Source organism: Triticum urartu, chromosome 4A, assembly GCF_056163025.1.
Source record: "Triticum urartu cultivar PI428250 chromosome 4A, HENAU_Tu73, whole genome shotgun sequence".
Taxonomy (NCBI): Eukaryota; Viridiplantae; Streptophyta; class Magnoliopsida; order Poales; family Poaceae; genus Triticum; species Triticum urartu.
Window position 1 is genome coordinate 457,056,726 of NC_141876.1, and position 9,672 is coordinate 457,066,397.

General features: G+C 41.6%; 1 protein-coding gene across 1 annotated transcript; it reads left to right on the forward strand.

The window, feature by feature from the left end:
- Window positions 1–598: 598 nt before the first annotated feature.
- LOC125552036 (Tetratricopeptide repeat (TPR)-like superfamily protein) lies at window positions 599–9,020 on the forward strand. Its single transcript, XM_048715486.2, has 12 exons — window positions 599–1,316; window positions 2,685–2,772; window positions 2,980–3,184; window positions 3,698–3,805; window positions 5,133–5,297; window positions 5,379–5,936; window positions 6,445–6,510; window positions 6,616–6,696; window positions 7,025–7,122; window positions 7,804–8,014; window positions 8,251–8,311; window positions 8,418–9,020. Exons 1-12 carry the CDS (start codon window positions 722–724, stop codon window positions 8,693–8,695), a joined length of 2,514 nt encoding a protein of 837 aa, XP_048571443.1. The 5' UTR covers window positions 599–721; the 3' UTR covers window positions 8,696–9,020.
- The last annotated feature ends 652 nt before the right edge of the window (window positions 9,021–9,672 follow it).

The window sequence follows — 9,672 nt, forward strand, 5'->3', positions numbered from 1 at the left end:
ACATCTACACATCTGATCTGGAGCTGCAGCTTCTCCCAAGAAGTCTAGAGGAAATGTGCCACCTGGTTTGGATGCTCCTCGCTCGCACCACGGGTGAGACCTCAGCTGTGCTCGGCCCAGAACTGCCATCTCATCATCAGTAAGGCAGCAGCTGCCAATAGGCGCGGAGTCAGATCAATTATCATCATGATAGCATGGGGATTATGGAAGGAAAGGAATCATTGCGTCTTTCGGGCAAAAACACCCCTGGCTGAAGATGTCATCTCAGCAATCAGGAACAACATCGAGCAGTGGAGATTAGCCGAAGCCAAATGCATGGCGCCCCCGTTCGGGGACACATTTAATGAAAATTAGCCGAAAGAAAGGAAGAGCTAGTTGTTTTTTCTTTTCATCCATTTGATCACTTGATCTACATGTTTTCACTGCTTTCTGCTAAATCAATGAAGCCGGTGATCAGCCGGGTTTTTCAAAAAAAAAAAACTTTCGTCTCAAGGTCATATTTGTCAATTTTGTCTAATGCCTGCATTTTGTGCATTCGGAATCAGAGTTGTGTTCAGAGGCCGTCGTGCAGTGCAGACTGGAGATGGCAGTGCTGTGTTGAGCACCTATCCGAACGAAAATATCCGCGCCACTCCATGAAAGCCCCACCGTCCAAGTCACACTGCTCTGGCTTGGCTCTTCCACCTCCAATCCCCCAGCTCCTCAGCCTTCACCAGTCAACATGGGGATGGCCATGACCTCCTCCCCACAGCCACCACCTCCCCCGCGCCGCCGCCGCAGCCGCTTGCAGTCGGCAACCACCATCTCCGCCCCCAGTGCCAATCCCAACCCCAACCCCAAGGCCAAGGCCTTCCCCCTTCTCTCCGACGTCGGCCGCCTGCAGTCCGCCACTCCCACTCCCACACCAAACGGCAATCCTAACTCCAGCCCCAAGGGCAAGGTCCTCCCGCTGCTCTCCGACGTCGGCAGCAACCCATCCGCCATCGACTACTACTCCCGCGTCGCCTCCAACCTCGCCGGCGCCGGCCGCCTCGGCGACTTCCTCATCGCCGCAGAGGGCCTCCGCGCGGCCTCCGGCGATGCCGGATTCGCGGCCCGCATCAACTGGCACCTCCTCTCGCGCGGCGTCGTCGCCGCGCTCCGCGAGCACGGCCTACCCCACGTGCTCGAGTTTCTCCACGACGCCGACCGCATCGGCCTCCACGCCACCGTCATGCTCGACGCTGATGCGTCCGACGCCGTCGCGGCCGCCTGCCGGCAGCTGCTGGACGAGCGCATCATGGCGGAGTTTGTGGAGGCCATCGAGGCCCTAGCTAGTAAGTAATGTCGCCTCGAACCTCCTTATCCTGTGCGTTTCATCAAGCTTGGTGATACATCGATCGGGATTTGGTGCTTACCAATCATCACTCGTTTACCCTGCTTTTACAATTGGTTCGTGCAGAGGCTGAAACCTCACAGTTACTGTTACTCCCTCCTTCCATCTATATAGGGCTTAATGCGTTTTTTCGAGACTAACTTTGACCAAATGTTAGAGCAATAATATATGACATGCAACTTACACAAAACATACGGTCAAATTCGTATGTGAAAGAAGCTTCCAATGATATAATTTTCACATTATACATCTCATGTGCCTACCCCAACTTGTTTGGGACTAAAGGCTTTGTTGTTGTATTATACACATCTCATGTACCATTAGTCCTGTCAATAGTCAAAGGCGGTCTTGAAAAACGTATTAGGCCCTATATAGATGGAAGAAGGGAGTAGGTTTTGCTCTTAGATGCTTTAATTCCTTGACTAAAAAGTAACATTCACAGACCGTATGTAATCGAGTTTATTGACTGATTCAGATGTTACATCAGCACGCTGCACTTGTCAGTTTGATATGGTTACTCAATAGTTGTTTTGTTTCAGAAGTACCGTTTCTGTTTGCCAAGTAGCAGTCCGTAAATCATGGAGTTGTTGCTATTTTTTGTTCACGATGTTAATCCTGAAGACGGTGGTGTTATTTCTGCACGGCATCCTGTTGGATTCATATAATGATATCTGTCATATGAATGTTTATATTACTTGTTAACATACAGTTATAGTAGCTTGGTATCTGGAATATCTGGAATCCATGAGTTTTTCAACACCAGTTGGTACTTGGTAGCAGCACAAGGGATTGTGGTTTCATTCTAGCATCAGTCCTGCATCATGTTTCTTGATCAATATATATTTTCCCATCACTTGAGGTACAATTTATTCGTTTTATTTAGCAGTCGCACATCGAATGTTCAGTGTGCAGGAGGATAAATTCTTATGTATATGTTGAAGATATCTTTGTATTTAATTTGGCCCTATTTTAGTTACTTACTGAACTTTTAAGGAACTTGGTAGGGTAGGAACATAAATTCTCTGCCACGCTGAGTGTAGACATGATATGACTCTCACGGCCTGTTGGTTGTGTGTTTTCTAGTCACATGTTACATGTAAGTACGATTTAGCTATGAATTACGGATGGAGTGGCAGTGTGGCACTCACTGTTCTGCTGATTACTCCTCTTAGGGCTTAACATTATTCACATGCAGTTTTCTTATTATGGATTTCTGCTATTTCATGCTTTGGATGGTGATGTACTTGTGAAGCTCATGTTAGTTTGAAGTTATCGCTGTTAATGTTTTTCTTTGTTATTTTTCTTTTAGACTGTGGATTCTTTGTTAAAGGCATCGTGGATCCAATGGATGTACTGAAAATATTCGTCAGGAAGCGAGATCCAGATATGGCGATCAGGTAATCATACTTGTTACATTTCTCTTCATTCGGTTTTACTTTTGCCAATGACACTTTCTTGTGGCAGATTTTTGTATTTATAAAAATCGTTAATCAATTTGAAAACTATGCTTTCCGATGATCAGGAATTTCGCTTTGTGATACATTAGATTTTCCTACTCTTTTGGGTATCTTCATACCTGCTCATGCATTGCCTTTGACATGTAGGTATGCACGTATCTTTCCGCACTCCCAACTTCTACTCTGCAATACTATGGAAGCTTTTGGGAAAAGAAAGGAATTGAAACATGCCCTAAAGGTCTTTGGAGCACTCAAGGACCAGTTGGGAGGTATCAATATGTTTGCGTGCCGAAGTATCATCGATATATGTAGTCACTGTGGTTCTTCTGTACAGGCTCGGATCATATTTGAGGTATGGGACTAGCGAACGCAGTTCAAATTTATACTTGCATATAGGTAAAAGTGGAAAAATTATATGAAGATCTAGGTGAACACATTCCAGAGCACCATAAATCACAGGTGCTGTTAGTTCCGCTATGATTCATCAATTGGGAAACTCCTAAACATAAATCAATAAAAATATCTTTCAAGCTGTACTATTTCTGGTAAAAGAAACTGTACTATCTAGGATGGTAAACCAGAAATTTTAGTACACCTGTAAATTTCTGAACAAATTGCCCTTCCTTAATCTTTTCAGTTTGTGTCGAAACCTCAGATGTTCCCCAGAAGAGAAATTTATGCATATTCCTTGAGTTGGACCATAAAAACCAACAAAAGTGGAAATTATATGAAGGAAAAAAAACATCTGCGATTAACAATATGCATCTAATGAAATACTACTACCTTGTGCTCAACTTTTGTAAACAAATGCTATACTTTAGGTAGTCAGGTTCAGTCTTCACTCATATGTATGGCTCTTACACAGGGGCTGCTTGCTGAGAAGATTACTCCGAATACACATGTCTTCAACAGCCTTATGAATGCGAATGCCCACAGCATGAGCTACAATTTTTCGGTCTACAAGCATATGCAAGTAATGCATCTTCTACCCTATTGTTGCTGTTCATAGGTAGGCTATTTAGCTTCAAGCGATTGTTTCCACTACATCATAATAAATCTTCCCTGCAACTCCACTTTTCCCAGTGAAGCTTCTAGAGGCTATCATATCCCCATTTCTTTGGCTACTATTTATTTGTTCTTACATGCTTGCTCAGGTTGTTTTGCATTATGAGGCTAATTCGTTTGCTGCCAGAATTTGACAAAACCAAAAGTTGCCAAAACTTGGTAACTTTTTTGAGAGATGGGCAAGAACCAATTGATAGCCAATTTTTTGAACTTGCCAACAATTGGCATGCCAATTATTGGCACGAAACCAAGTACTCTATATTCACTAGAATAAGCGTGTACATTGTGCGTGCGTCTAGTCGCACCTTTCATTTTTTGAATAATTTCATGCTTGCCACTATAAAGGTTTGGGATTTGCCATCGAAATCTTGCTAATTGGCACCATAGTCATGCCATAGGAAAGAATGGGAATGAGTTTTTGATGTGCACTGTTGGCTCCAATTTCCATAAATTCCCAGTCTACCCTTGTACTTTCTTTCATCCTTGTTATGCTGTCTTCTTTCCTTTCAAGTTAGAACTGGATGAGCTGTTTGCTTTCATCGCCTTTGATGTCAGTGCATGCAACTGTGAGGTTGCCGCTGCTGTGACCATGGCCCCTGGGATAGCCTGATCCTGTGTCTGCAGGGAGGTTTTGGTGAAGTTGTGACTGATGTGGAGCGTGACCGCATGGATATATACGGAGCTTGCGCTGTAGTCCCAGCCAGTGTCCCTGCACAGAGCCTGAGATGGGGCTGGGGTGCAAGGGGCTAGCATGAGTAGGCATGGTGGAACCGAACTCAGCCCGACTTGCCTCGAGCCATCATGGCACGGGACCAGCTCTGATTAGCGTTCGTCAATGCACCTGCATAGTCTGTCTCTCTGTACATACTTACAGCTAGGGCCTTGCAGTGGCGGGTACCTCCAAGACCGTAACCCAAGGTCATCATAGTTGTGCTGCCCACCCAATCTTAACTTGGGTGCACCACCTGCTTGATGAAATGCCTGAATGCTATGTTTTTTGAAAAAAATTAACAGGTTAAATGGTCATTTTCACGGGCCAACTCCGTTGACTCTTGTTGGAGTAGCAACTGGCAAATCGATCTCATTTCCCATCTTTGCAGTGGCAAGTATACAGTCAGCTCAAATCTAGAAGCAAACATGCAAATCAGAAACCCTAACAGAAAGTGTAGTCCTGGTGGATTAAATTACACAACTCATGTGCAGCAACCTAATGCTCCACATATTCCATTTTGCAGAAACTTGGTGTCCATCCTGATTTGGCGTCATATAACATACTTCTGAAGACATGTTGCAATGCTAGAGAGTTCAACACGGCACAAGAAATTTATGAGGAAATGAAGAAAAAGGAACACGATGGGATTTTAAAGTTAGATGTTTTTACATACAGTACGATGATGAAGGTATGAGGCTTCTGTTGTTATTGTCTTAGTCCATATGTGTTTCCTTTTTATGCCCCCGTAATTCTTCTCTTTGAATTTCAGGTGTTTGCAGAGGCAAAAATGTGGAAGATGGCTTCCAACATCAAAGATGACATGCGGGCAGTTGGTGCTCGTCTTAACCTAGTCACATGGTCATCATTAATCAATGCTTATGCAAATTCTGGTTTGGTTGATGGTGCCATAGAGATCCTTGAAGAAATGATAAGGGATGGCTGTCAACCTACTGCCCCATGCTTCAATATTATCCTTACTGCTTTGGTCAAGTCATGCCAATATGATAGAGCTTTCCGCTTGTTCAATAGCTGGATAGAATTTGGAATCAAGGTATCTCTGTCGCTTGAACAGAAAGGATCCCTTCCAGACAACTTCACATTCTGTGAAGAGCATCCGGGCACCAATGGCGGCACTATCTTGGTGGTTCCATTTAGGCCAACAGTTACAACTTATAACATTTTGATGATGGCATGTGGTACTAATGATGAACGTGCAAAGTCTGTAATGAATGAAATGAAGCGGAATGGTCTTTGTCCTGACCGTATTAGCTGGTCCATTCTGATGGATATTTATGGAACATCTAAAAATAGGAATGGAGCTATTCAGGTTAGTACTAAAGCTTTAAGTTGATATGTCTTGTTGTAGCAACTGATGAACGAAGTATGATCACTCCACACTAAATGCTGCTATGATATTTCCCTGATATCCTGTTGTAGCAACTAATGACCTAAATTGTCTCTTCATTAGTTGAAGTATTCCACTATATAGAGCTGACTGCGTCTCTTGTAGAATCAATAACTAATAATGAATTTAAAATACAATCTGCAAGATTTTGAACTATTTATTAGTACAGCCAATCAAGAGTCTTCAGTTTTTCTGCAGTTTAGATGGTGAATAGTCCCTCCTCCATCTAAGATCACAGTGCATACTACTTTACTGTATGAGTATATGATAGTGTAATCATAGAGAGAGAAGAGTTCCTAAAATTAGTGCATATCATGGAAGAGTTTTTATGTAATCATATGACAATTTGCAAGTGTTATCTCATGGTTTATTTGGACAAGTTGCTTCCTTGCTAAATGTGGACTAATGTTGTCTAATTTTCTGGGTACAGGCGCTCAGAAGAATGCAACGTGTTGGAATAAAACTTAATGTCTCTGCATATACTGTAGCTATTAAGGTTGGCCATTAGACAATGTAGTTGACTTGGTTAAGATACAGGGCACCACATCATGTTTGTTGTAAGCTTATAGTACCAGTAAGCTTATGTGTCAATTTCCTGCAGGCATGTGTAGAAAGTAAAGATTTGAAGTTGGCGTTGCACTTGTTTGAAGAAATGAAAGCACACCAACTGAAGCCCAATATGGTGAGTCTAAATTGTTGATTGTTATCGAGGATAATTTTGTTCTATTTGACGACTCAACTCTGTGGATGCATGCATATTTTCTTGCACTATTCTTTCTTATATTCTGAGAGTACAGATTTTTTTTCTTATAACTGGTTGGGTTTATTTCTTTATATATCTATTAGTTGTTGATGTTAGATAGTTTCATATGGCACCTGGTCTCTCTGCTCTTCACCGAACATCCATGTTATTATTAGAGGAATTAAACTTTTGATTCCTATGGTCAATTATCAAGAATTGCATTGATGTAAGGTTGCATCAGATACTGAGGTACAAGTTCATGTTCCAGGTGACATACAGAACTCTCCTGAAAGCGCGCTCCAAATATGGATCTTTAAAGGAAATCCAGAAATGCTTGGCAATCTATCAGGAAATGAGACAAGCAGGGTATGTGACTAGAACTTCTGTATACTGTTTCTTTGGCATTCCTTTGCTTTTCTTCTCCAGTTATTTTAGTTTAGAAATTTGTGCTTGTATAGATGGAAGCGTCTACTATGCTGCCCATGAAATGTGCCTTGAGATCTACACACGTTCTCTTACCCTATCTCAATAAATGTAAGCAATCAAGTGATAATGTGTGTGCATCTGAAGTCACATTTCGTGCTGAGAAAATGTGCCTTGAGATCCAACACATTGTGTTAACCTATCGCAATAAATGTAGGCAATCAGGTGAGAGAGCGTGTGCTCATCTCGAGTCACATTTCATGGTTGAGATATTAGGAGCATCCACCCATACAAGGACAAAATCCAATCTCTTCTTTCTAGAAGAAAAGGGGTTTAAAAGGTTTATTTGATATACAGGTTTTTGTATAGAAGCGTTTTCATAACAGAAATAATGTATAGTAGAAATTCCTTCAAGTTACGAAGTTATGATTTATAAATAATACAAACAAATATCAACAGAGGAGCAATCGTGCGAGCATTTTTTTTTGTTGATAATCCTTCTATTGTTCCATGATAGGAAGCATGCCGACAAGCTGTCAGCGGATAGACTGATACTATCACAGCAAAGGGTATATAAGTATATGTTTTGTTTCTGGGTTAAATTTGTTGTTTTGCCCGTGACAGGTATCAAGCATATGACTATTATCTCAAGGAATTGATAGTGGAATGGAGTGAAGGAGTCTTGTCTAGTGATGGTGGGAATCGAAATTTTTACCATTTAGATCGAAAAGATGAGAGGAATGAATCATTCAACCTTTTTCTTGAAAAAGTGGCAAGATTCTTGCAAAAAGATGTTGATCAAAACCAAACTGTTGATGTTCGTGGGCTTTCAAAGGTAATCTGAGATTGAGAGTATCTGTCTACTAATGTATCATATGCTAGTGTTTCAAATCTTTGCATTAATAGAAAGGAAGTTACAACCCACAGACCTTACAATCTGTTGTACTAACTGGAAGTGTCATCTTGCATCAAAGTGATAAATGATTCTCCATGAGTGAAGTAACTCCAGTGGCATATTTTGAGCTCAGTTGAATATATTCTAAGCCATCTACTCAACTGTATGTTTCACAGGTTGAAGCTCGCATAGTTGTTCTCTCAACTCTCCGCAAAATTAAAGAGAAGCATCTTTTAGGTAACCTTCAGCGCTGTAACTTTATCTGTATGACTATTAGAATCAAGATGGTGTATATTCTACTGACAATTCAAGCCTACTTGGTTATTCTTATTTTTTTGAGTAGGAAGAGCAGTCCAGGATGATTTGGTCATCATCACGGGTCATGAGAAGACATCATACACTGATGTCGAAACGACTGCTATCGACGTCGAGTATGCAATAACTTCTGTTTTGAAGGATGAACTGGGTCTTGAAGTTTTCGTTGGACCAGAAAGCCGTCCTCCTGTTTCATCCAAACTCAGAGCCCCCCCATGCCCTAGGAGACCACAGGGAATGATAAAAATAACTGTCAACTCATTGAATCATTGGCTGAAGAGGAAATCTGCGAGGGATGTACAGTGACATCTCCTTGGGGCATTTCTTTGGTCAATTTATACCCGCAAGACTATCCTGGATGGATGATGTACATACAACAATAGGGCTATTGCTCTGATGTCCCCGGGACTCGGCATAGGACGATACCAGAAGGAAAGATTTGTTGGTGGCCAATGTAGTCTGATTTGGTCCAGTATATTCAGATATATGGAAAATCACATTATTTGGGGCTGTAAATGTAACCACGTCAATCCTCAACCGGGTAGCATCCCAGGTTAAAATTTTGAAGTGATTAGATGATTGTTGTAATCGCCAATCTTCCACATCAAATGACAAACATTTTGACACAGTACTGATTTGTCCATCTTTTCACAACAGATTTATGGGCCTCTTTAATTCACAGGATTCTCAAAACACAGCATTAGGAAAAAAAAATACAGGATTTGAATGTCATGCCTATTCCAACCTTGCATTATTTTGGTTTGTTTGATTGGGAAACAAAGGGTTCTTTCCAAGAGGTTTGAGTGGATGCTTAACTTTTCTATGAGATGTAGTACAGTGGAATCCTTAGGAAAAGTTCCTATAGGATTCAATCCTAACCAATCCAGAAATAATTTCTGAAGAATCAGAACAACTAATTGGGAAATAATTTCTAAAGATTCTAATCCTCCATACAATCTACGAAAATCATACCCAAGCCTCTATTCCAGGCAAGGTTTTTGCCCCAACATTCATCCACTTGGATGAAAGTGACCCATGGTGAATTTTGGGCTTGGCACATGGTATTATTTTGGTAAATGGCTGTGTACAAACGCTTTGTGGATTCGGTGTTCAGTTTCAAATTTTTTGAACTTGTGTGCTGAATTCTTGGGTGCGGTTGGGTGCGGTTAGCGATTTTGCCGCTCTATGGTGAAAAACGGTGCCGCTTCCATCACCTGATCTGGAGGGTTCTTGTGTTTTCTGATCGATGCCGCTTTCATGTTTTGATCTAGAGTCTGCTTTTT